The sequence below is a fragment of the Dipteris shenzhenensis genome, chromosome 13 (genome assembly GCF_047967505.1).
Source record: "Dipteris shenzhenensis isolate YYH24624 ecotype China chromosome 13, Dip_SZ_1.0, whole genome shotgun sequence".
Lineage (NCBI taxonomy): Eukaryota > Viridiplantae > Streptophyta > Polypodiopsida > Gleicheniales > Dipteridaceae > Dipteris > Dipteris shenzhenensis.
In genome coordinates, this window is record NC_141608.1 from 53,325,767 (window position 1) to 53,352,952 (window position 27,186).

The following is a 27,186-nucleotide window of genomic DNA, read 5'->3' on the forward strand; positions in this document are numbered from 1 at the left end:
GAATGTCACTATTTTGCATACGTACTATCTAGGGTGAAGGATTCTTCTTCTTTTTAATGGAAGAAAGTCGAAATCATCAACCTCCTACAACTATATCAGGCTGGAGTTTGATGGCCCCCAATTTAGTATGATCTTAGCTAGGAATACATGACTGGGAAAAAGTGCCCTCTTTCAGGATGTGGAAATGAGATCTCTCTTATTTGACTGATGGTGTATGCAAGAGCCATTTAGGGGCCAAACTGTAATGACACGGATTAATTGGGTACAAGTGCTAATATTCTCTAGGCTCATCAGGAGCACGTCAACAGTAACACATCAGAGCATGCGACACCCTTCATTTAGAGCTCCCTCGCACTCTCAGGACCCTTGGATGATCAGGCGCTTGCTTTGATAGAGGATCAGAGGAGTGGGGATACCAGGAAAGCACTACGCATCGACTCATATTGTTTTCAAAGCTTGCTGCCATACAACCACTAGAGACAACAACTGCTTCCTTCTAGAAATTACCAACAGAATTGCCCTCCATCCTTACCCATATACCGAGCATCATACAAGTTGTCAACCAGTTGACTGAGTCCCAAATGCCATCATTTGCTATAACAGGATCCTAAGCAAGGAGATGGTGAGAGGGCATCCAACCCCCGCTAGTGTCTTTATAAAGGTCTCGAGCTCGTCTATGTAGAGGCCAGCAAGGTTGGTGATAATGGGCAACCTTGTTTGACCCCTATGGCACTCATTATCTCCTCTATCCATCCAGCCCCTGTCTGGACTCCGCTTGAGACCCTCTCGTAAACTGCCATACCAACCCATATGATTCCCTAGTGCAGTAGAGTGGCATTGGAGTTCCAGTAGGTTCAGCTATGACAACCTCTTTGTTGGTGATTCATCCTCCCTCGCCTGTTCTCCCCCCTCTGCCCACCCCCCTTCCCTCGCATCCTCTACTCCCACCTCCCGTAGTAGCATCTATCCCTACCCGACCGTCCCTTGCCTCCGCCCCCCCCCCCTGGCTCCCCCCGCTCCCCCTTCTGCCACTGCAGTCCCTTCCCCTTCCTCTGCCCCTAGCTCCTCCTCTAGGTAGGAGGTGGCCCCTTAGCCCGGAGGCGAGGGAAAAGCCGGGGCCTTTCTCCTCACCTTGCCCCCTCAGGTGGAGACTCCCCCCAGCAGTAGATCGGATCTTTAACCTTTGCCGAGGGAGTTTTGGAGACTGGGACCGTGGAACTACCTTGAGGTCCTTGATGCATATCCTCTATCCTTGGAGATGACCGTGTTGATTCTACAAATCCTTAAAGGGAGCTCTATTGGCGTGGTTGGCTCTCGTACCCACCCGTTTTGGGAACTTCACTTTGCATCCACTAGAGGAGCAGTGGGGCCCCATCTCTTTTCGACTGCATGATGGGTGAGCAGATGCATCGCATGATGCAGCAGTGGATGGGCTCACTAGGAATTGTCCTGTGGCTCAACCATGGGGACTCTCCCACTCATCAGCTAGGCTTTTCCGTATCGCAGCTAAGAGAGGGCTTGGCAGTAGCAGTGATCCATCTGCCCCCAGAGGTGGAGATCACACATCCAACCTATCGGATGCTTTAGCAGCGTGCTGACGAGTTTGGGGCCGATGTTTCCTTTATGATGTAGCATGTGCGAAAGGTAGGCATTGAACTGGTTATGCCCCTAGTGCGTAAACGCACGGATACAGACTACTCTTCCAAGCCCCCCCGAATCACACAAGTCTGAGATTGTGGTGCAGGCTCCCACACACAGGCGAGCCTTGTTCACTATGTCATCTTCCCCATGAGCTGGACCATGGTCAACTAGGATGTGCACGGTCTCCATGATCGCGCAAGGAGCGAACCACAGTACTTGTTACTCTAGTAGGAGTTGCAGAGGGCAATGGTACGATGAGCAGTGGATTTCCTTCCGATTCATGAGCATATGTTTTCAGCAGCAGATATCAATCGTCGTCATCACTTGCTTTCGGGGAGGGACTCGGAGGTGTGGTCTCCCACAATAGGCCGTAGCGGAGGCGTTTACATTTCGGCATCTCAAGTAGTGGCAACCGAGGTGTATGATCAGGGGGAACTTATCACTAGTCGAGCAGTTTGGATGGGTGTCCTCATGGGCGAGTCTAGGATTGGCATTCTGAATGTCTATGCACCAGCCAGCTGACAACACCGCCCAGCCTTTTGGAGATGCTTGATGGAATGCCTCCCGGATGTAGACTCTTGGATTGTTCGGGGTGACTTTAACAATCTAGAGTTCGAGGAGGACAAACAAGGAGGTGCTTCTTATGCAGAGATGCAAACAATAGAGAGGAGCACGTGAAAGCAGTTCATCCTTGTGGTTAGTGGTAGGGACCCATGGAGGGAGGTAGAGTTCACTAGGATCCTAGGTAGCCTACTCCTTTTCTTCGGACAGAGAAGACATTATAGGCTGCTAGAGCACCTAGACCGATTCTACGTCGGGGACTGGGCACTACATAGAGGGGGCTCTATAGGGACTCTGGTAGGCACCACCTTATCGGATCATGCCTTTGCAGTGCTACACCTTGATCAACCCCATAGTGGTCTCTCCCCAAAGGCGTTTGCATCCTAGACGAGCTACTCCAAGAGGAGGAGGTGCAGCTGGCAATTGCAGAGACCTGGCAGTAGCCAGAAGGAATATGCCGTGTGCCAAGTATAGCCACTGACCACTGGTAGAGGACCCTCGTGTCTTTGTGTAGAAGACTATGTCATGACCTTTATATGATTCCGAGAAATTCCCTGGTTCCGACCATAAGGTCCTATTACAGTTCCAAATGGTGCAGGATAGGGTCTCAGATGTCTAAGTCCCATAGACCTCGCCCCCGGTAAGGAGTGGCCCATCTCGTACTACCGCCCACTTCCATCCTTCTGGGCCTGATCTTGCTGCTGTAACAGAATGCATCTCTCCTCTACTTGCAGGGGGTTGAGATCCTCATCCACGGAGATCGGTGGGTGATCTCGTAGGACAGATCTACGTCGTAAAGCAGCGAGTCGCGCTCGTGCATCATGAAAGCATATAATGAGGGGTTGCTCTCGGTTTGGGTCTCTCCCGACTCGCCATGCTCTCTCAATGCCATGCTCTGCTACCCCTAGAGTGGTGACTACAAATCTAGCCACGTCACTCTTCGGTGTACTCTTGGTGCACGGAATGCCACGAATCTTGATGTTGAGAGCCTTACTGGCTCTCTTGTCGCTCCAAGAGAGTGGCCGAGATAGTTGCCTTCGTTGGTTCTTGCTTGGCCACATCCACCAATCTCGTTGTTTCCTCAATGAGACCGACTACATGCTCGCAATCTATGCCTCCACAACTAGTGCGCTCCTTGGGACTTTACAGATAGAGGTGAACAACTCCTTGAGCTGTGAGATGTTCTGTTTGAGCCCCTGGATAAGACCAGCCTGCTCCTGAATGAAGCGGGCCTGCTCGTGTATGACACGAGCTAGATCTTGAGTGTGTCTGGCTGTGAGAAGCGAGTGAACTCTACCTCTCGTGCTCGTATATGGTGTACCTCTATGAGTAAGGCCTTCCATGTGTCTGGTGGATCAGCTAATCCCTGTCGCAGCTGAAACTGAAAAAGGCCGAGGTACAAAAGTAGGAGGGTGGTGTAGGATGGTAGGTGGCAACTGAGCGACCTGAGTAAGTAAAGAAGATGGTTGAGGAGTGGATGAGAGGAGCTCAGTGGGGTATGAGAGGGAGGCATGGGTGAGATCATCCCAGTGGGATGTGGGAGAGAAGGATGACTGAGAGGGAGAGGTGAAAGGAAAGTCGAGTAATGTGGAGCTGTGTATCGCCTTTGGTGAGGGTGACCCAAGTGATGAGTCGGCGGATAAAAGGAGCTGTGACACAAGAGGTCAAGATAGACCAGCTATCATGAGTGGGGATGTAACTGTAACTGTAGGTGTCACTGTAGAAGTAGCAGTGGCTGAAGCAGACCCCCTTGATGTAGCTGTAGCTGGGACTGAAGTGGATCCTGTCGATGTAGCTGTAGCTGGGACTGAATTGGATCCTGTTGATATAGATGTACTTGTGGCTGCAGCTATAACCGAGGTGGAGGTCTTATGGATTTCCATGCTATTCACTCCAAGCCAGCTACGATTGAAGCGCTTATTGACATCTTCAAATTTGAGTTGTAGCTGTTGAGGTTTGTCTTCCTTCTTCAGTTTGTCCTTTTCTTTGTCAGTGTCCTTCTCTCTTTCCCCTTTCCCCATTGCAACTGATAAATCTCTGTTATGTTTGTTTTTGCAGGTGCAATGGCCATACGGTATAATAGAGCCCCCCCATTGTGGTCTTGTAGGTAACCGGGGAGGGGAGGGGGGGGGGGGGGGGGGGTTGGGGGGAACTGTGGATGGAGGGGTGGGCTGTGAATGGCTGAGCAGCCAGGTAGAGAAAGAGCCAAGCGGGATAGGAGAAGGCAAATGGGAGCTGTAGGGGGAGAGTAGACGGGTGGGGGGGCGGGGGGGGGTTGTGGAAGAGCTGCAGCAGGTGGGGAGGAGCTGCAGCGAGGATAGAGAGGCGGAGGGCAGAGTTGTGTGGATGGAGGAGCTGCACGGGTGGAGGGTGGAGGAGATGTGCGGGTGGAGGCAGGTGGAGCTGCACGGGAGGGCGGAGCTGTGTGGATGGAGGAGCTGCACGGGTGGAGGGTGCAGGAGATGTGCGGGTGGAGGCAGGTGGAGATGGGTGGAGCTGCACGGGTGGAGGGGTGGCGGAGCAGCAAGGAGGGGAGGCGGGTGGGCAGGAGAGAGGCGAAGCAGCTTGAAGGGGTGGCGAAACAGCCAGGAGGGGAGGTGGGTGGGCAGGAGGAGAGGTGGAGCATTAGGGAGGGGTGGCGGAGCAGCGCCGAGTGAGAGGGGCTGCAGGCGGGGCAGGAGAGCAGTGGGAGCTGCAGGCGGGGGAGCAGCGCCAAGGGAGAGGAGATGGGCAGGTGGGCAGGGTGAGGAGCTGCAACGCTGCAGCTAGGGCAGGAGGGAGGAGCTAGAAGAGAGAGAGAGAGAGAGAGAGAGAGAGAGAGAGAGAGAGAGTTGTATTAATGTCTTCAAGAGACCTCGCGGGTCTATGAGACAAGGTACAAAATATATGTAACCCATACAAGCCATTGTGGGCTGAAGCAAAGGGCTCACTAAGGCCCTTGCAGTGCTAAAAGTGCAAAAATCTAGTACAAAATAGTAGGAAAAGAGCAATCAAGTATTGCTTAGAACTAGAGCTCCAAGTACATGTGCATGCTGTATATAACCCGGCTCCTTGATGGCCCTCTGATGTGATGCAAAGAGCTCACGTATCTGTGTCTGCTAGGCTGTCTCCCGCGAGGGCGGGGGTGCACTCTCTTGGATCTCTGTAGACTGTATCCAATGGGCTACATCAAGAGTAATGCCTCGTCTCTGGTGGTCCCCTCTTAGGAGGGCTGAGATAGTTCGGACCACAATCGTGCGTGCTCTGGTCACCCCATGTGTCGTGTGTGGTCTCCACGTCTCTCGTCCAGCCACATCCTGGCGATGGGTCTCACTTCTGATCAATAGTGCTCTCGTCTCCTCAAGCTCCTCCCCCTCGATCTCATCTGGTGCTGGCTTGGATGCATAAAAATCAGCAACGCATGTCTGTGCTCGGTATAGCTCGGTGTTTTGAGGCATCAACGGTAGCTGATCTCTTGCCTACCGCACAAGGGAATCTCTGTGTCTCCGCATCTCAATCAGGTAGAGCCCAATGCAAACCTGGTCAGGGAAATGTATGAGTCGTGTGAGTGGTCCGAAGACGAGCCCGTCTTGAAAGAGACACTGGTATCGCCCTCGGATCTCCTAGTAGGCACGACAGACAAATACATAATGCTCGTCTGTCTCGACCTCCTCCATCATGCATAGTCTACAAATCCGCTGCTCTCTAGGTATGCCGGCCGGTCTCCCAGCCTCAATCCCCAACTGGTGGGACGAGACTGGTATCTGTCCGATAGCAATCCGCAAGGCGTGTGAGACTCTCCTATCCATGAGATACTGGGGCTTGATGATGAGACCATGCTCCGATATCCTCAGAAAGTGGTGATGATAGAATTGGGTCTTGGTGGGGAACTCCTGATCCCCTCCAAGCCTGAGATGTGTGGAGCTAGAGAAGGTCTAATCGTACGATACAGTTAATCTCATCATGTGGAATGAGCTCCGGTGGTGCATCCATGATGTACTGAAATGGGGGGGCCTATCCATCTGGATACTGTGGCTATCAAACCATGTGGACACTCTTGCATACCATGTTGTATCAAAGCCTCTCTCTGCCAGTCGTCGTGATGACTCCAATACCAGTTTCGGTAATCTCTGCTGAGGTAGGGCCCAAACTCTGTGGAAAAAAGTCATGGTCTGTTGGAAGAGGGCGTCCACCTGGAGAGGTGTCATGGCGAACTCTGCCTGCATGATCTGATGGGGAAGTGAAGGCTTACTCCGAATCATCCTAGATCCCACAATCACCCGTAGCCTCTCAGATCCCTTCCAATCAGTAGCTGAAAGGTGACTTCCCTAGAAAGGTGCTGCATACGTAGCAGTTGGTCTCATGAGCGTGTCAAAGAGCCAGCCCTTCATCCATGGATCATGGAAATGCGCCTGGAAGCACTGTCTCTCTAATCGGGCCAAGGCACCCTCTCGTGTGAGTCGGTGCTCTGGCGGCATGGGTCATTGTGAAGCCTGGTCCCGTGAATATTGACCCTAGGTACGTGTAGGACTGCAATATCTCCACTGGCCCCCCTCGGTAAGCGAAACTATGTCGACGTCAATGTCGATGAAGCACTGCTTGGGATTTGTTGAAGATCATAACCTTGAGTTTCCCATTGTTGACTGTCAGGTCCCTCTCTCTACAGAACATCTCCAAGGCCTCCTAGTGTTTCTGCAAGCCCTCTGCTGAGGACGAAATGAGGGCTATGTCATTTGCATCTAGTAGTATTTGTACCATCAAATCAGCCAATAGGGAACCCTCTCCTCCTAGGCGATCAACAAAGGATGTGATCTCATCAATATATAGCCCGAAGAGAGTCGGTGAGAGGGGGCAACCCTGCTTCACCCCTATGGTACTCTCAACCCAATCTAATAGCCCCCCAAGAGCGCGGACTCGCCCTCTGACGGACTCGTATAGATTCATCACTCCCCAGATCATGACCTCTGGGAGATGCAACTCCTGTAGTCGCGTGATCATGCGAGAGCGAGGGACTATGTCAAAGTCCACGAAGCAAGTGTAGACCTTGTGGCGCCTCGACTTCGCCTCCTCGATTGATGACTCTCAAGGTAAAAATATGGTCCAGTGTGGAGTGGTGTTCCTTTGGAAGCCTGCTTGCCCAAGAGCCCGCCGCTTTCCATGGTCCTCTGTATGGCAATTGATCGCTCTCTCCAGTACCGATCCATAAATCTTAGCCGGAGTGTGGCCAATCATGAGAGTGCGGTAGTTCCTAGTATCCATGGGGTCCCCCGTCTTATGTATCGGTACAATGATGGTAGTGCTCTAAGTAGGTAAAGTTGCATTAGAACCTGGGGCAAGACCTCCTGTCCATGTGCGAAGTGCTCTGTATGTAGCCCCTCATGGTCTGGTGCTCTCTCATTATGCAGACTGAGGCATTCCGTTATGCAGACGAAGGCATTCCTCACGTTCTACGCAGTGAACAAGTGACAAGTAGTGGGTTTGGGGATAGAGGACATATTTGGTGGCATCTGACTTGGGATGTCGTATAAGGAGCATGCATATCTGTGCCAAAGCTTTGGGTCCGTGATGGGAATGGGCTGCTTCCCCTTTGATAAGAGTCCCCAGCTGATAGTCGGGTCCCCCCCTCGAAAGGATTCGACCACCTCATCAATCTTGCGAGTGAGAAAAGTTCGTTTCTTACGTCGTGTCTTCCGAGTAGGTGTATGAAGGACTCTCTCTGTTGTTGGCCTGGTAGTGGAAATACAGCATGTAAGGTATGAGTGGTCAGCAATGAGTGGGGAAGGGGGTACTACAAAGTCGTGAATTTGAGATGCGAAGGCAAGGGAGCCCATCGGGTAGTCCAATGTGCTTTCCTCCCCCCCCCCCCCCCCCCCCCCCCCGGGTGTGAAACAAGTGAGTGCACCGGATGATGGCCATCTCTGAAGGCTATTGTATATGATCAGATCATGTACAGCTCCATCACAAGTAGGTGCCGCCCATACCCTGTCATGTGTGGAGCATCTGCTGAGTGTCTCACTATCCCAAGCCCAGCTGCATCTAACTTTGATACTATGAGGGAAGCAGATGCAAAGTCAAGTAGTCCCACCTAGTTGTCCCTTTTGCGTGCATTGAAGCCACCAAGGAGGAGGGTGTCACCCAGTCTAGAGAACTCTGTGATATAATCATGTATACTCTCATACGGGCTGTTCCCTTCTGTGGCAACCTCACGTGCATAGGATGATGTATATGGATGGAAATTACCACACTGCAATGAAGATCGGTCATGCCTCTGGTAGCTGAACTCTAATCCACATGTGTCGTGCATGTTCCTCTTTCCTAACCACTGAAAGGAGTGGCCTGAGAGAGCTGATTTGAAGAGGACAGCCACAACCCCAGAGACTTGTACCCCACTATCCCTCCTCAGTTCCCTCCTATGGGCATACTCCCATGTGTATCCTGTCACGGTGGGCAGCCCTCTCTTTGGGCTCTCGTGTGTCTCGGTATAGAAAACTGTGTCTGTGTCAGTGTATGTCTCCAGGAAACCTCCTAGGTCAGACCAGAGGGTGCCATTGCAGCTCCAAACCGCCATTTTCAAACCTCCTGAAAGAGGCAGTGATTGCTCCCTTGGATCTCATAATAGGTGGGACAGACACACGAGAGAGAGAGAGAGAGAGAGAGAGAGAGAGAGTTTATTAAAGTGTACTAAAGAATGATGGGTCTATTAGACTGATAGAAAACCTGATACAATGAGAAAAAGGGTGGGGCTACTAAGCGAGCATCCTAACCCACACTACAAAACTGTGTAGACATAGTCAATGCCATCATCATACATATCACATAGTCATAGTCCTCATCATCATCATAGCATATGCAATCTAATCCGATACCATACAATATAATGCAGCACACACAAGGCAAGAAACGTCAAGGTATGCCCAGTGATGGGATAGGCAGTCTAGGCAAGAAGCCCATGATAGGTCACTGTCTTTTGTCTGGAGGAGAGAGAAAGTCTATTAACGTCCACGGGAGACCAATAGGTCTATGGGACAATCAAAAAAACCCATCTAGTACATCTGCTTAGGGAGGGCATGACAGCTCCCAAGGAGTCCAAAAAAGTGACTCCAGTTATTTAGAGTTCCCACATAATAGTTTGAAAAACATAATCAGCCATACATAAGTTTAAGACAGAGAGTCTTTTGGTTTGGATTGAAACTCTTTAGTGATTGCTATGCTTTCGCGATATACTGTCCATTTTCGGTCCTGCCTAGCAGCCTTGACCTTGGCTAATTCCTTTGCCTTATTCTTCAATTGAGCTCGCGTGAGTTCCTCAGCTATTCATATCCTGTATTAAAGTCCACGTGAGAGCCTTTAGGATCTATGGGACTGGCGATTACTATCAACTGATAATGATCCCTTACATCCAGTAAAATAAAATATTTTTAACTTGTTATGTGTTGAGTACTTGTTAGGCTAGCTTGTGTGCTAGTCCCAGTACCTTGTTGTGATGTTCCAAAACGTCTTTTAGGTAGCTTTCTAGCTGGCTGCTCCAGCAGATTTTTCAAGTTATCTATGCTGCCCTCATAGCCTTCTCTGATGTGTGCATAAGCTCTACATTATAGGGTACATGTTGCTCATTTTCCACCTCCCTTGTGGGGCAGATTTTGCAAGTCCTCCTCTTGTGGGGATCCTAGGTCTTGCCCACCTACCCTTTTCCGCCTCGAGATCATGTGAGCTAGTTCTGATTTTGCAGATTAAATAATGATATGTATGTCTTCCCCTAGGTATTTCTGCATTCCATAGCTGATCATGAGTTGATTTCCTGTTTGTAGGGCTGCATTTTGTCCCTTGGTTGTGCCATATTTTTGTGGCATTTTCTGCATCATTATCTCTCTGATTTCACATGCATCTTCTGGTATATCAGTAGTTGTTATACTCCATGAGTCCATCTGCTTCATTTCCTCTCTGTGGCAACCCATGGTTTGCGTAGCTTACATTGCCTTGTGGTATCGTATTGACGTCCATCTTCCCAAATTTGTTGAGGTAAGCCATGAATCTACATTATGCTTTCCCTTGTAGAGGTATCATACTTGTTTCAGCAAGTAGGATGGGGTAGGGTGTCTATGCCTTAACCCCTAGTTCCCCTATCAGGAACCGTTTATGTAAAGTTTCTATTCTACCCTAGTAACTCCTAGAGAGCCTGGGTGCCCAAGCTGGGTATCTATAAAGGATTACATGTCTGCACAAGCATGGTGTATAGAAACTTTCTCATTTCCCAATTCCATAGATGTGCTTTCCTGCATTTGTTTTGGAAGCTATATAAAGGTTTCAAACCTCCCAAATTCCTCCTTTCCTTGCATGCATTCCATTTGCAGTTGTTTGTGAAATCCAGTCCTAGATATTTATATGTGTTGACTGTGTCCAGGGGTTCCCCTTCGAAGGTGATGTCCACTTGTTTATTACAAGTCCTGATCACCATTACCTTTGTCTTATCCATATTGACTTGCATTCCTGAGTGTTTGTAGAATTCTCTCAGTGCATCCTTTTTTTTGCAAACAATACCACATCATCTGTGTAGATAAGCACTAACAAAGCATACCCTGCAATCCGAACACCCTCCTTGCTGTGTATTCTCGTTGATTCATCCAAATCATCAATAAAGAGGCCGAAAAGTGTTGGTGAGAGGGGACAGCCTTGTGTAACCCCTATGTCACTGTTTATTACAGCTTTCTCGGTGGAGCATGATCCATCCACTAGCGGCTGTGCTAACTCTGCTAGAACTCTTTCATAGAGTTGGTACGTGGCTTCTCTGAGTTCTTGAGGGACTTCAAGCTTGTCTAGTCTTTCCCATAGCCTCTTACGCGGTATTGTATCGAAGGCTTTCTTGAAGTCTACAAAGCAACAATAGACAACCTCTTTCTTATATTTGGCTCCTTAAGTTACAGCCCTTATGACAACCAGATGATCAACCGTTGAGTGTTTGGGATGAAACCTTACTTGGGATGGTGCCCTTCCTTCTTGTTCCTCCGCCCATTTGTATGATGCACACTTGAGGATGATGTGTGGAATGTGGTCCATGAATGGTTCGGCTGTATTAATTTGTTTTCTTTTCATTTTTTTCTTGCAATGGAGGTTTGTTGTGTTGGATGCAGCAAATACTTACTTTAAATTGTTTTTGTTTCAGTGATGAAGCAATTTTTCGCAGTCCTGGAAAAGGGCTGTCCTGGAAGCAGCAGAGCATTGCTGGTGGTTTGGAAGATATATCAGCGGAATTACCTGCTTCAGCCTTGTCAGAGGGTTTGTGGCAAAGAGCTAAATCGTCTGGGGCCATCACGCCACTTGAACGGAAAGCTTTTGGGATTGCTGATGACATGTGTGGGACAGTCCTGTCCAAGCATTCTTACAGACAGTTCCTATTGAAACTGATATGTTTTTTGTTTTTTTCATTAGATCACTTTAGTTTAACAGAGAGGAGAGAACCCTTAATTCCCTAGACAGAAGAAGTTTCTGAAATAACAGTTCTCGTCTTTCAATCAGTTATGCTGCAGGCTTATTAATGGCTTACATGATATTCATTCCTTTTTGTGAGTCTGGGAGCATAGATGGGCCTTCTCTTCAGGTTCTTGTCTGTATACTCTGTATTTCTGTTTTTGTGAAGTGAGCTACAAGTTAATCAGTCAGCAAATTTGCAGAACTAGAATAATCAATTTACAGAAACCAGTAGGAACTTTTTCCTGATGTATGCAGAGGCTCTTTGAAACTACTTTTCGTCTGGACCTCCAAGCAGCTAGGGAGTAAGCATTTTCTTATCTCAGACCAAAACTCTTATTCTCTGTTTGTTTAATTAAAGTCTGGAGTTTCTGCTTTCGTATTTTGTTCCAGTGTGATGAATGTTGTTTTTTTAAGTCATAATCAATATCTCATGTAGCTGTAAGAGAGCATGTACCCAGATTTGACCACAAAAGGGAACTTGATAATTGCCTGCCACACAGCCTTGCTATTCGGTTCAGTATGTTATTGGGAGCCTGCTTTCTCAGAAAGACCTCTGTTATCATGTTTTCACCCCCTTTTGGGAAACAAAAGCTTCACAAGTAACTCTCCACAGTCCTATCTTGTCATAACGTCCCCCCCCCCCGCCCCGCCCCCGCCCCCGCCCCGAAAGGAAAAAAAGACGAGGGAGGAAAAACAAAATATTGTTATAACATGATGGGAGTGAGATCTTATGTCTCATTCTCTCTTTATGATTGCCTTTGCATCCACAAATAAAAGAATACCTTGGGAAGCATACAGAGACAAGAGAAACTACATTTATAACCTTCTTAGAAAGCTTTCATATGGCAAAAGATAGAATGGAATGTTTACACTTGGCCTTGGTATGGCCTTGTAGGCTAGTTAGGACACATAGTCCTATTGGGACACTAGTACACTTGGGACATTTTAGTCCTAAGTTGACTTTGGTTGACTTTGGGCCTTAGATTTTCCATCTCTTGTACTTTCACATTATTTAGTTGCAAGTACACTTCATTTCCTTTGGCTTGTTCCTTGAATTCCAACTTCCTTCCATTGCTCCTAGAATCCAACAGTGGTATATGAGCAGGATTTCTTGCTCCTACTTGCCTCATTGCCAGCCCACCTTGCTCTCAAGGATTTGAATGCTATGGGTGAAGACATGAGCCAACCCAATGAATGATGGAGTAAGGGTGTGAGTGGCTTCTGTTTGTATGCTTCAAGCATTAGTCCAGGGTCGAGAACAAAAAATACAGGATTCTCACCACAGCTCATATGTTTTCCTTCCTATAGTTATTCTGAAATGCAAGGCATTTTTCTTCTAGCCTATTTTCTATAGAACCTTGCCAGTTATTATGGCAGGGAAGTTCCACTCCCACTCTCGCTATGTTGTCCTTTGAAGGTCAAGTGCATCCATGTCATTTTTCGATCAAAGAATTGAAAAAATGGCGACTCCCTCGCTTGATCCCGGGGATTCTCTTGCCCAGCAGCTCCTACCACACCTACACTTGACCTGCTCTAGACTTGTTTCTGCACCGCCGGTGACTGACATTGCAGCTTTTGTGTTAGTTATTTGGGTCGACTTTTGCCAAGAAAGTCTCAACTAACTACCATAACTGTTCACACCTACAAAAAATATAGAGCCCTCACCACACCTACTATCCCTCACCTGTTCCAGCATATTCCATTGCCCCAATAGTTCGCATCACACCTGACCTACTCCAGGTTTGCTTCTGTGCCACCTGTGACTGAGATTGCAGCTTCTGTGTCAATTATTTGGGTTGCCATTTGCCAAGGAAATCCCAGCAAAACAGCTGTGATTGTTCATGCCTACGAAAAATATAGAGCCCCCACCACACCCGTGACCCCCTCGCCAGTTATTTGGGTCACTATTTGCCAAGGAAGTCTCAGCAAATAGCTGCAACAACTGCTCACTCCTACGGAATATATAGGGCCCTCACCACATCTGCGACCCCCTCGGCTATTCCAGCCTAGTTATGCTGAAATGTATTTCAAGGCCTAGCTTGCCCTAAAATGCTGTTTCAGGAAGGGCGCCAACATGAAATGCCGTTTCAAGCTGAAATGTTTCAGCCGCTTTAAATGGCTGGATGAATCCTTTTAGCCCAGCTGAAATGCGTTTCAGCAGGCCGACACAGCCCATTTCAAGTAACATCCCCCCCTCCCCTATTTCACAATTTGCGCCGGCAGGTTCTTTGCTATTTGCAGTTTCGTTTCAGCCTCCACATGCAAAATTTCACTCCCTCCATCCCTTCAGCCTCACACTGTTGAACTTTTGAGGGTTTTCCAGCCTTCCTTGAGCTCCATTCACTCCCTGGGAGTCCTTTCTCTCCTGCAGGCTGCTTCGGCCCTCCTTCATAATCCACTCCCCTTCAGCCCTCCTTCATAGCTCAGCCTCCACTCCTTCAGCCCTCTCTTTCGGCCCTCTTTCATGTAAGAACGCCCCCTAGCCATGCAAGACCCCTCTCTCCTCCCAAAGATCCTGGGAGGGATGAGAGAGAGTGGGCGAATGAGGCCTTTATATCCAAGGCCCCCCAATACACACATAAGATTATGGGATTACTTCCAATAGGGACCCCCAAATGGAATAATTAAATTGTTCGCGCAGGGATGGAGAAATTAACCTAAGGCGAGGGGCACGATGGCAAAATTGTTCTAAGGCGAGGGCCGATTGACGACAGGGAGGGGGGCTGTGAAGCCCTCCTAACACAAGCAGAAAGAAGGCGAGGAGGGGGAGAGCAAGAGGAAGGGGCAGAGAGAGTGGAGGAGTGGGAAGGAGGAGGGGGGGAGGAAGGAAGAGGAGGGAGGGGAGGAAGTAGGAGGGGAGGAGGAAGGAGGGAGGGAGGAGCGGTGAGAAGAGAGAGAGAGAGAGAGAGAGAGAGAGAGAGAGAGAGACTGAGGAGGGAGAGAGCGGCTAGCGAGAGCTCTGAGCTCTAGAGAGAGGCGATTGGAAATTAATTTGAGTGTTTTAGCTTAGGTTAATCGGGAAAAGGGGGGTGGTAGAGCGCAGTAGATTAATTGAAATAGATAGAGGTGGTAGATTACATTCCACGTGTCAAATAGGCGAGGCCCCCTCAAATGAACCAAGCTCCAATGCTAACGAGGGGTGAGGCCACCACCTCCAACACCCCCTAGTGGACAAACCCCGAAGTACAGTTGATCGAACAAAGGCAGCCCACAACCAAATCAAGGTTGGGCTAACCAAACAGGGCCACGGGAGACAAATCACACGGGGCACAGCCGCCCAAAGTCCATGTTAACCATCTGCCCACGGGTAGCCAACTGCCAAAGCCAACGGGAGAAAACACATGCATCAAGGAGATAGGTGCTGTCGCCAAAATCAAGGTACAGGCACACTTAAATGCCACTTCGGATCACCACCAACTCTGCCGCCAAACAGTCTACGACGGCCATGTGTCGTCCACGCGAGGACCGCGCCGAAACGCATAGTCAAGCCCGTAGGCCGAGCATGCTCTGATACCATGTAAGCATGCCATGTGTGCACCAGGTACCGGGGTCCCAAGCCCGTCCCCTAGCCATGCAACACCACTCTCTCCTCCCAAAATATCTCAGGAGGGATGAGAGAGAGTGGGCAAATGAGGCCTTTATATCCAAGGCCCCCCAATACACACATATGATTATGGGATTACTCCCATCAGATTCCACGTGTCAAATAGGCACGGCCTCCCTCAAATGAACCAAGCTCCAACGCTAACAAGTTGTGAGGCCACCACCTCCAACACAAACATGTAAGCAAACTACAAGCAAAACGAATTCATTATCACGGAGAATGAAGTAGAAGAAACACGATCAACGTTTTATTCAATCACTATCTCCTCAGCTCTACTGAGCTTGTTGGAGATCCATTACAACACACATACTCAACTACAACCATGCATCTACTAAGGCACCGAGCCATGGAAGATAAAGTGATGGTCTGGACAAGACGCCACGCTTGTCATGATCGGTTTCGAGGGCGAAATGTGAGCAGCTACATGCGAGCAACAACAGAAGACCATGCTAACTTCACTTGTATTATTCACCCTCAAACTTTTGGCTAGACTACCTTCACCTGTATTATTCACCCTCAAAATTTTGGCCAGACTAACTTCACTTGTATTATTCACCCTCAAAATTTTCAGCCAGACTAACTTCACTTGTATTATTCACCCTCAAAATTTTGATGATATCGTCATAAGCAAAAGGAAGGCTTGAGAGAAATATGGCCTTCATATCATCCTCCTCCACTCAAACACTGATTTGTCAATTGTCGAACAATTGAGCGCATATGATTTAGATGCTCTCCCATCGTCTGGTCATCACGCATCTTGAGAGTGAATAGTTGTTGCTTGAGTAGGATCTTGGAGTTTCTGAGCCTTGAACCGAACATAGTCTCTATCATCGTCCAATTCTCGCACATTGTCTTGCTGAAGTCAAGACGGTGACAACTTTCCACCAAGTGCTCTCTCTAGAATACGAAGTCTTTTCTCCCATTGATCCACCAACTCAGGGGAGTCATGTGCCTTTTTCCCACCTTGTTTCTTCTCTGAACCTGAGGCAATTGACCAAAGACCCTTCTCCATTAGATACAGATGAAGCGTGAGCTGCCAGACCGGAAAGTTCGTTCCATTGTAGGATATTAACTTGACAATATGCTGAGATTTCCTTTCCATATCTTGGAACTTAGCTCTGATACCACTGATAGCCCTATTGACTAATTACTGTACTGCATGTAAGCAAACTACAAGCAAAACGAATTCATTATCACGTAGAATAAAGTAGAAGAAACATGATCGACATTTTATCCCATCACTATCTCCTCAGCTCTACTGAGCTTGTTGGAGATCCGTTACAACACACACACTCAACTGCAACCATACATCTACTAAGGCACTGAGCCATGGAAGATAAAGAGATGGTCTGGAGAAGACGCCATGCTTGTCACGATCGGCTTCCAGGGCGAAATGTGAGCAGCTACATCCAAGATGATTGTGCCAAACGAATCTATGTTACAGCAAAAGTCCACACCCTCTAAACACTCCATGCAGCCCGCTATGCATGCTCCACGTGGAGTTGTTCTACCAGCGTCAGTTACTTGTGTTGCCATTTGCCAAGGAAAGCTCAACAAACAGCTGCGAGTTTTCATGCCTCCTTCTAGACCCCCCAAGCAGGCTTGTGATCTATTCAAGCCAGCTTTGCAGTAGCATTCTAGCCAGCTTCTGATCTTAGGCGCCTATCGTGACAGATTTTTAGCCTTTTTGAGCTCCCAATTTTGCATTTCGACGCCGTTTTGACCTGCAACCAGCTCCAAGTGAAGGTGCAAACACCTGCTACAGGATTTCGACCAAGTTCTAGCCCACGTCCACCTATCCATAAAGTCATACAGATGTCCATACATATGCACGGACTTCCTATCAACAGTCCGTACAGCATTTTTATTGTGCATTGTAGTCGTCAGAGTCATTTTCATAAAAAAAGCTCTAGTATTGTGCTGTTTGTACAGTTTTTGGCAAACTACCTTCTCCTATAGATTGCCAAAATTAGTCACCAGAGCTGCAGTAGCTCCCGCAGCATTTGGTTGGGTTTTGCATCATATTGGCTCAGATTTGCAGTGACATTGCAGGGACATTTGTATAGACAAATTTGGGGAGTTTACACATTTGCCCTCTTTTTGGGTTCAATTTCTCTCTATGAACTGGAGCTTTTGTTCAATTTGCAATCAGAGTGCATTTGGTGTTTCTTTCGGGGCCCTAGGTCTTCTATGAGAGAAATGACTCTAGGGCTTCTATGAGAGACATGACTCATCTTGGGCTTTATCGATGAGTCGCCATTGAGTTGAGCCATGCTCTCTGGATGATGTTCCGGCTTTTTTAGAGCTATACATGCGTCTGTGGACTCTTCTTGGGGAATACTAGCGAGTATTACACCTGGCATATTTGAAGCGCCAGATGCACAGAGGCTTTGGATTGATTCCAGGTCCCCCCTTCTCATACCTTGGCCAGTATATGGACAGACACTTTACATACATTGATGGCCATCTAGGCGACCATGTAGGGGTCCTCACATGCAGTCTCTGGTAGGAGAGCTATATTTTTCAGAGAATGGGCAAGCTCCCCTTTCTTCTCTGAGACTACTACAAGATTGAGACAGCATTTTCAACCTCAATCTTGGTTGTTTTCTACCTCCTTTTGAGGGGTGTTTTCTCATACACTGCATGATGTATTCCTACCTTGAGTTTTTGCTCTTGGGGTTTTGTTCATGCTTAATGGGAGTCTTTTTTATGAAAAAAAAAGAGTGCATTTGGTGTGAAATTCTGCATTTGTTCTCCTTTGACATATTGCCTTCTCAAAATTTGCATCTTTACTCCATTTGTTGTTGGAATTGGCCCTTGTGTTGTTGGCATCCGAAGTACTACCACAAGTATGCTTGGGTTTCCCACATGGACTTGATTATTGATTGTTTTTTTGAATGAAGATACTGTCTAGCAGATGATCGATGGCTAGAGGCTGTAAAGTTTCTCGACCTTGGTGATGGTTCTGGTTGGGAACTGCTTCAGGTCTCTTAATGCAGTTCAATTCACAGATTTGTCTTTCCCTTCTGTCTAATCTTTGTATAAATATACCATTCTAACTTGTGCATTCCTCATGTAAGCGTCTTAACAAGAAGAATTTATGTCAAAATATAATTGTTTGGACTGTGCAGGCCATGTTGAACCGTGACTACCGACAACGTCCAATTGCAGAAGCTGTTTTGAACCATAGATTTATGACAGGCGCTGTATTATAACAAAATTCTCATATTTTGCTACAGAATGAAATTTTGTAGTGCTGAATCTCAGCTGTAATATTCTTCTGCATCTTTCTTCCATTTGTAAGTCTTTTATTTGTGGTTATTTTGAATGGAATTTGACTTCTCACACTCAAGGGAGTATCCCCTACATAACCTTTATTTATATGCCTTGTGTTATGAAGCGCTCTGACCTATTTTGGCATTTTTGGTTGCAGCTTTTTTTAAGATCTAACAAAGATGCCTGAAGGTATACATGTGTTCTGGGTCCTCTTTGATAATAGTGGTCACAGGCGTGAATGAGATATGCTTAGAAGACTGGTGAACTTTCTCACAAACTCACAAGGGATCTTTTTCATCAAATAGGAAGAGAGGTGATGGTCAATCAAACATAAACAAGGAGATAGTACCTTTTTTGATAACCCTGAAGAGACTTCCTCACATAGCATCTCAAGTAAAACGAGAACCGAGATGGATCCTTGGTCTGCCCTTTAAAAAAAGTATTTTTCATATTTTCACTGGTATAGTACTTACTTATGGGAGGTGCCCCCTGAAGGGACTTTAGTTGTTGCAACTGCATCCAACAGTGGTTCCTTGAGACAAGAAGCTCAACCTGACACCAGTGCTGGGATCTCTTATAAATCGTGAGGGGACAGACTTGGATTCTGCCACTGTAAGTTTGAGGCTCCTATATTGAGTCCCTGAAATTCAAAACTAGATCAGATTTCTGTATTTCTGCAAATCTCTTCAACCTCTGATACATGTCAAGATAATGGATTCCATCGGAAGTCGGTGAAATTCCAGATAACGGAAATACATAAAGTCCAGCATTTGGACTGCGCCCTTTCTCCATACTTCGAGTGAACAAGGAGAGCATATGTTACCTCAGCCAGCCTTGAGCAGGCCAGATATGATGCAAAATGCCCCTTCTGCCTGCATCCATAGCTCCCTCTTTTGCTAGGCTGGCAAGTTACACAATTGCTCTAGCACTTGCAGAGGCTACCTCCAGCTTGTTTCCTGCCTTTTTACAATGGAGCCTCAAGTGACCTTTATGTGCTGACATTTAGTTTCTCTTTATTTTAAGGACTTTCTTTTTTATATTTCTCTTACGGCCCTTTGAAAGTGTTACCTATTAATTTTGATGCTTCCCTTCTGAAATAGTAAGGAAATATTTGTAAGGAATGTACAAGTTTGCTTGCCATATGCCATGCCACATCATCATACTTAATGTCATCAGTTGCCTCACCAATACCATCAATGGTAAGTCTAAAAATAGAAATTTTTATGTCAAAGATGCTAAATAGTAATTTTTGGCATACTTTTTTTCCATTCATTATGGGAGATTTGCACTCAAAAAAGGTCTTCAACACTTAACGACAACATTTCTCATTGGTGTCCTCAAATTGGTCACCCCTATTACTAGGTTCCACTTGTTCCTGCCTCCCCTCTACTATTTATTGCACATCCCAATAAGTCCCCACCTCCTAGTTGTCCCCACCTCCCAATTGTCCCTACCTCCCTCCTTTTTTGGTTTGTCGCCACCTCCTCTTAATAGTGCTCTCTTAGTATAGCCCCACCATCCATTCCCCTCACCTGTCACAAGGTGAACCCAGTCATTAGAGAGGAGCTCCTATAGCTCCACACGTACAGGACACTCCACAAGCTTTTGATAAAATTCAGCTTCTACAGTGATCATTGCTTGCAGATCTTGGAAGGTTTTATCATTCCCCTGGCTATGCTCGGATCCATCTCCCACATGCCTTGAAAATCTCGATTGTGCAGTTCTAAGTATCCTTTCACCGGCTATGTATTGAGACAAGACGAGCAAATAACATCCGATATAGAGAGATGGATCAAGATGTAGGAGGTTGAGATAAAGGATGACTTTGTAATCAGATGCCCTATGTACTATTAGATCCACAAACAACATTATTGTTTTTGAGAGTGGATTTGGATCACTCAGATTTCTTGTTCCATCTTGATCGGCGACGCATGGTGACTTCCATACTAAGGCCCATCGATAGAGGCTGAAACCTTAAATTGTAGAGGTAAGACTATGAGGGTCCGTCGGAGTCCAACCAGATGATGGTAACAAACTTCCCTTGAGGACTTGAGCTAGAGGCAATGGGAGACACGACACAGTTAGGACCTATAGAGTGCGACACTACAGACTTACTTTTGAGTTGACTCACACATAAGGACGGTAGATATCTCCTCTTTATAATTTGACTTGGGGAGATAGACTATTGCAGTGATATTGCGAGATGATGAGCTCTCTCTCAGAGAACATAGCAAGAGAAAGAGGCCCACACAAGCTAATGAAGTTGGGCATGAGTATCACTCTAGTATTGATTTCCTTGCCCGACAGCACCATCCCTCACCAGAGCAAGAGCTAGTGTTGGCTGAGCCATCTCTTCAAATCTCAGTCAACCGACAGAGTTGGTCTCCCAGGTAGCATACATAGGTTTTGTCACTCCGAAAATTAGCTCGAAAATTAGCTGATTGACTGGCCCATGGACATGGATCTTACTAGTTTTTTGGTGTTTTGATTCTCAAACGGACAATCATTTGTGCACTCTTCAGCAAAGTTAGCAACGTGTATTTCTTTATCAATACTCGGCATTGGCCTTGTGTGAGGATGCTCGCGTCCTCGTGTATGCCACAATGCGAAGGATGCAAATGGCAGACTTTTTAGTTTCCAAGCTTTTAATGTATGGCCTCCAAAGCTATCATGCCCGTTAAGGCTTGATATCTATAGCATATCCAATTGATTGTAGTGATGAGTAGTAATGAACATAGCAAGGGAATGGATGAATAGCATTACATGCCTATTGAGGCTTGATATATCCAACCAGCTATAGTGATGAGTAGTAATGAACATAGCAAGGGAACGATGACTACATCAAGGATTTGAAATCTCAAAACCCCAATATATAAGATAATGGGATTCTAAGCAAGGCGATAACTTTAAAAACCTTAGTATGGTATCCAAAGTTAACATATTGATAGCATATTCTACAAGGTTAAAGCACTCATTACAAGCAAAATCTTAGAAAGTGGGTACTTACTTTTATACATTAAAGTTGTGGGCGTCATGTAGCATTTATGTATAGCACAAGCCTACCATATGCATATCTGTATAAGGTAAACTTACAATTTATGAAACATTTATGTATAACATAAGCTTACCATATGCATATATTACATTTCTATATTATAGATATAGATGACATGTTTAGGATCTTGAGGAGTTGAAATCCTTATTTTTTTAAAGTCTTACACTTGTTTAAACTTACATGTAGATCTTGTTGAGCTCATTACAATGGTGCAAGCAACATGTTGTCACTTTTGACCATTTCCAAGTAATATTTTAGTTAAGAGGAGTTGTGACAATGTTCAGTGAGATTTCACAAGAGACAAACTTTACACTACGGATTGGAGAAGTTCGTCTCCATGAGGATTCAGGCGTAGAAAGGGTTAATGGGGTTTAGAAATAGCTTGGTTTGAGTTTAGAAGGGTGGATTTTTTTGAGAAAGAATAAGAAAAAGGAAGAGAGTTTGGCATCAATATAGAAAGGGTGGACTTGAGAAAGGATAAAAATGGGTTCTACAAGGTTTTTAGAGCTCTATTCTAGGAGTTGAAGAGTCTGAAGAGTAATTAGGATAAGGAAATAAGGCTTACAAAGAGGATTGGGAGAAAGAGTTGAGAGTTGAAGTAGATCTAAGTTGCAAGGCATGGGGATGAAGGTTTAGAAAAGGGTTTAGAGGGGATAGAGATATAAATTTCAAGTTGTGGGGATTAAGGTTGAGAAAAGGGTTTAGAGGAGATAGAGATTTGGGGTAGTAAACATGTAGAGATGGAGTAGGGGAGAATATAGGAAAAGAGGTATGAAGTAAAGAATAGGGGAGACTCTAAGGGTGGAAGGTTTGAGGGAAGATTTCTAGTGCACCATCGGAGTGTAAGGGGGCATGGACACTTCAGAAGAATGCACAATTGCACGAGTGAGCTGAATACAATGTCCAAAGAGTATGGGCTTTATTCCATTATGAGCTATTTGTACATAAGCTTGACACTTCGGAGTGTAAGGGGGCATGGACACTTCAGAAGAATGCACAATTGCACGAGTGAGCTGAATACAATGTCCAAAGAGTATGGGCTTTATTCCATTATGAGCTATTTGTACATAAGCTTGACACTCTCTTTGTTGACTCTAGCTAGGAATTCTCTATTAAGGATTCTTTCTCTCATGGCTATAGCTAGGATGTTGTCTCTAGAATATTTTTAATAAAGATTAAAAAGGGTTTCTAGTTGAAGAGCTACGATACTACTTAGTACACATGTGTTATGATCTTCAATTGCTTCTTGATCGTGCTTCAAACCAACGCATTCGCAGGGTTGGTCTGATCTCTCCTTGGGTAATGATTGATTTGCTTCCAAGTTGTGTTACTATCATTTTCCCTAGTTGGTATAGCAAAGATGTCTTTGGAACCTCCATTGATGAACTTGGCTTTGTATCTTGGTCCTTAATGCTTTGGCTCCATACAATTTATGTTATGCCTCCATAAAGCTTGTGTTGATCATTCTCTTAAAGTGGTATACATAACAATCGTTAAAAGTGTTGACTATGTCGTACAGGTAGCTTGTGGTTTGAGAATCTATCTTTCTATTAGGGATGAAGCTAAGTATGGGTATAGTTTATTAACAGTGATAAGACTTTTAGGGTGACTACTAGTGTCAAGTGATATGTAACACTATTCCATAAGATTGCATCGAGGTTATTGCTTTTTTTTTTTTGGGCATGTAGTTAAAGTGCTCAAATAAATATTAGCTTGTATTGATAATTTTACCTTTGAATATTTCTTGATTCTCGATCAATCGATCTTTGCATCTTGAGCGAGTATCGATTGTGGCATCCCATCTATGCCTTCATGGTATTGCATCAAATTTAGGATGTGTTCTAAAGCATGAAGGTGCCTGGAGATATTATTGTAGATAGTTTGCTTTAAATAAGTTTATTAGCCTTGTCCATTCAGGTTGTGAATCCAATTTGCATATCAAGGCTTCTATGCTCATCAGCATTCCTTGAATGTTCAATCCTCCCCTGCTTTGTATTTTTGGGTGCGCTCATCGAAATTCCTTGAATGTTTCATCCTTCCCTACTTTTTATCTGTAGGTACTTACTCCACAAGTCCCCTATGGGATTGCTTGGTATTGGCATCTTTGCATGTCTCTCATGGGTGTCCATTTTGGATCTTGGAACTAATACAAGATTAATTAATGTTAGCTTCTGCCAATGGCATATTTGTTTGTTTGAGAAATTGTATACGTCATTAAGATTCATGGAGTGATCGGTAAGAGAGGAGTAAATTGGTATAGAGAGAAGAATCAAGTGGAGTTTTAGTGGATATGGAGGGCAGATTACAGTCAAAGGACGAAAGAGGTTTGGTGGGTTTAGATAAAGAGAGGCAATTGGCTTCTTGAAAATCCTTTATGGTAGGATTTTGAGGGTTGGGAAAGAAATCAAGGGTCAAAGGGTGGTATGATTGTGATTATTGGAATAGTAATAAATAGTCATTAAGCTTTGATCTCCTTGAATAAGGTAAGACGTAGAGGTTAGGACCATTAGGAGATTGTAATGTAAATCAGCAAGGTATGAAAGGCTAGAGGTGATAATTTTTCCCCATACTTTGCTAGCACAATCAATTTCAAAACCAAGTGCTTTGTTGTCTTTTGCTATAGGGATATTGGACTACCAATCACTCTAAGAGAACTTCCTAGACAAACATAAGAGGTGAAAGCAAAATGTTTGAGCTTGACAAACCATATCTCTTTCGTTGGTTTCTCCGTTATGGCTTAGTATTTGAGACTCGAGCTTGGAGGTTGTTAACTTTTGAATTTTATAGTTCTATCTCTAGTAACTAAAATAGCCCTGTGTATGAAATGGAACCTTTTTCCATGTTTTTTTAAGCTGAGCTTTAGTTGTCATGCATAGTTGCATCATCTATCCTATTTAGAGTTTTTAACTCTTGAGTCTTTTTTATTTTATCTTTGAGTCCTTAATTGACTTTTGCTCAGTGTGACACATTGGATTAAATCCACTCCTTCATTATGATATAAGCACTCAACAATTGTATTGATTCTTGTTTCACTTCTTCAGCTAATTTCCCCTTCAGATTTCTTGTTGTGTTCTTTGTAAATCCATTGTGGCTTCTATTGCACATATTTGACTATCTTTCCAAGCTAGTTATACATACATCCTTTCCATTTCTTGCGCATCATTTTGCTTTCAACGCCATAGTTTTGGCTTCAACTTCTGAAAGCCTTTGACCAATGATTCACGTGAATGAGAGACTTGAATGAGTCAATTAGTGATAGTGTCCTTTCTGCTACTGCTTATTCTCCTTCTTCATGTCTCTTTGAGGTAGTTCTTTACTAGCTGTTTGACCATTTATTGTAGCGAGTGTATGTTTTCTCTTCGAGGTAGTTCTAGAATGGAAAGATGTTGGAAGGGATTTAGTCCTTTGATTCAAATTTTCTTCACTTAACAAAACAAACTGAGAGAGGCAAAAAAGAGTAGAGAACACACACACTAGGGCACAAAAATAAGGGCTAGACCCCCCTCGAAAGTTTTTATTGCAATAGAATAAGCTTTGTACAACTGGCTCATAATAGAGCATTAGGCTGAGTACATCTCTTGAATGAATCTAAGATCATTGAAGCTCTCCTTTTATAGACTTGGCCTAGCAAAAAGCCAGACATGCTTTTCTAAAAGCTGAGCTTTCTTGCTTTTGGCCCACCTTGGGGTAGCTTTATTGATCTTTTTAGAACCCCATGGGGCCCTCCTTAATGGCGCTATCTTCTTGGTGTTTCGTGGCCTTGCTTTTTGGCACTTTGCTCCATCATTGTGAGCCTTTTTGCACTCTTCCAAGTCCTAGATAGCCACCAACACTTTAACCCATTAACGGTTACAAAATGCATGCATTCATAGTTCTTGGACTAATCGTAGTCCCTTGTGGGCATCCCCAAGTTCTATTTTACCAATGCAAAGCAAAGTAAAAACAATGAAACTTATTCTAGTTAACCAAAGTCAACTTTCATGGATCATAGTCAATCTAATAAAGACTCCTCTTTATTTCTTGGAGAAATACCAATTGGTGATGACAGCCATAAACCTAGCATTTAATTTTGCTTTTTAATGCTCTGGTCTTTGTCTGGTTTGCAAAATAGTTTGTGGAAAGAATGCTTTACCAAGCTTCAATGCCTTTTGTGACTAGATATATGGATCCTATAAAGGTAATCTCCCATTTTTTATCACATGTTCATATGCATCCACAAGGTTAGCCACTAGTAGCTACGAGGATTCTTTGCATTGTAGCTTCACCAACAAAATGTCCACCTACTATGCCTTGGTAATTCTTGTATCAAGGTTCTCTTTAGCTATTGGATCCATTTGGTTGCCTTTTGGTTTAAATATTCACTTTCTATTGTTAGCCATCTAAATTTGTGCATTTTATCTCATGATAAGATCCTTAAGAAGAGGTTCTTCGCATTGTGAATTCCTTCAAGACCTTGATTCCTAGTCTAATTCTAGTTCTTTTGGATATTTTTATTGATTGAGTCAAGTATAGTTCCTCCATTCTTTCTGCACTCTTCAATCCCATTGAAGTATTTAGCTTTTACTTTATGGCATCAACCATCTTCTTTCTTTTTTCTTAATCTTCTCCTACTAGTAGATTGGGGGAGGTCTATCCTTAGAACATCTAGTATTGATATTGATGATTCTCTCAACCATGGGCTACCTAGAGGAAAGGGATATGATGTTGATGCCTTGGCCAATTTTAATATGCTAAATTTGAAGGTAAATCTAACTCCTACAACTTTAATAGGTGCAAAGTCAACAATTTCCAGTTGCCAAGTCTATTATGAAAGTGTGCCTCCCTCATACGTGGTAACATCCATTCATCAAGTAGGTCTTCCAACACAATGTTCACTCTTGGAACACCATCCCCACTAGTTGAAATTTGGTCAAATTCCTTATGATGGGTGCAGTTACATGTTAAATGTCATCCTTGTCATTGAATTTCTCTAATATGTCCTCAGTTGCCTCTTAATGTAGAGAGATTCTTCTTGTCATTAGTTGAAAATTTGTCAAATTCCTTATGATGGGTGCAGTTACATGTTAAATGTCATCCTTATCATTGAATTTCTCTAATATGTCCTCAGTTGCCTCTTAATGTAGAGAGATTCTTCTTGCTTCAACCCACTGTTTGAAATTCTCCCACAATGCAAGGTAATTTCTCAATAGGATTTCAATTAGTATTGTTACTATAGCACATATTAGACTAGCTACTATAGGATTTCAATTGGTATTGTTACTTTAGCACATATTAGACTAGCTAGTACTACTCCTTCCAGATGTTGTTTTTAAGGTACATTAAGCTTCAGTACATTTTGGTTCATTGGTGGTTCAATTAATGTATCTATACTTGCTAGCATCGACCCTCTAGCCTTTGCCTTATGCTTTCTTTTCTACTTATGATAATTTGTTCCACCCATTGCCAAAGTGCCTGATATCTTTGCCATTTATGTGCCTTCATCCGAATATGCACCACCACTACCGAATTGGTCCATACTGGCTATTAATGTGCTTGGATGATCTTCACTTCACGTTGGAGATTGCACATTTTTCTCTTTTCATAGGTGACTTAGGAATCTAAA

At 44.9% G+C, this 27,186-nt stretch overlaps 1 protein-coding gene across 4 annotated transcripts in view; it reads left to right on the top strand.

Annotated features, from left to right (window-relative positions):
- Positions 1-18,667, top strand: part of LOC147895580 (Protein kinase superfamily protein) — a 92,984-nt gene extending 74,317 nt beyond the window's left edge. For 3 of the 4 annotated variants that reach the window (XM_087383535.1, XM_087383536.1, XM_087383537.1), the window contains 5 exons: positions 11,342-11,530; positions 11,695-11,776; positions 11,905-11,951; positions 18,157-18,238; positions 18,385-18,667. In XM_087383535.1, coding sequence (XP_087239661.1) covers positions 11,342-11,530; positions 11,695-11,776; positions 11,905-11,951; positions 18,157-18,238; positions 18,385-18,468 — 484 coding nt within the window. In that variant the 3' untranslated portion in view covers positions 18,469-18,667. The remainder of the gene's footprint in view (positions 1-11,341; positions 11,531-11,694; positions 11,777-11,904; positions 11,952-18,156; positions 18,239-18,384) is intronic. The other variant, XM_087383538.1, reaches the window with a different exon arrangement.
- The last annotated feature ends 8,519 nt before the right edge of the window (positions 18,668-27,186 follow it).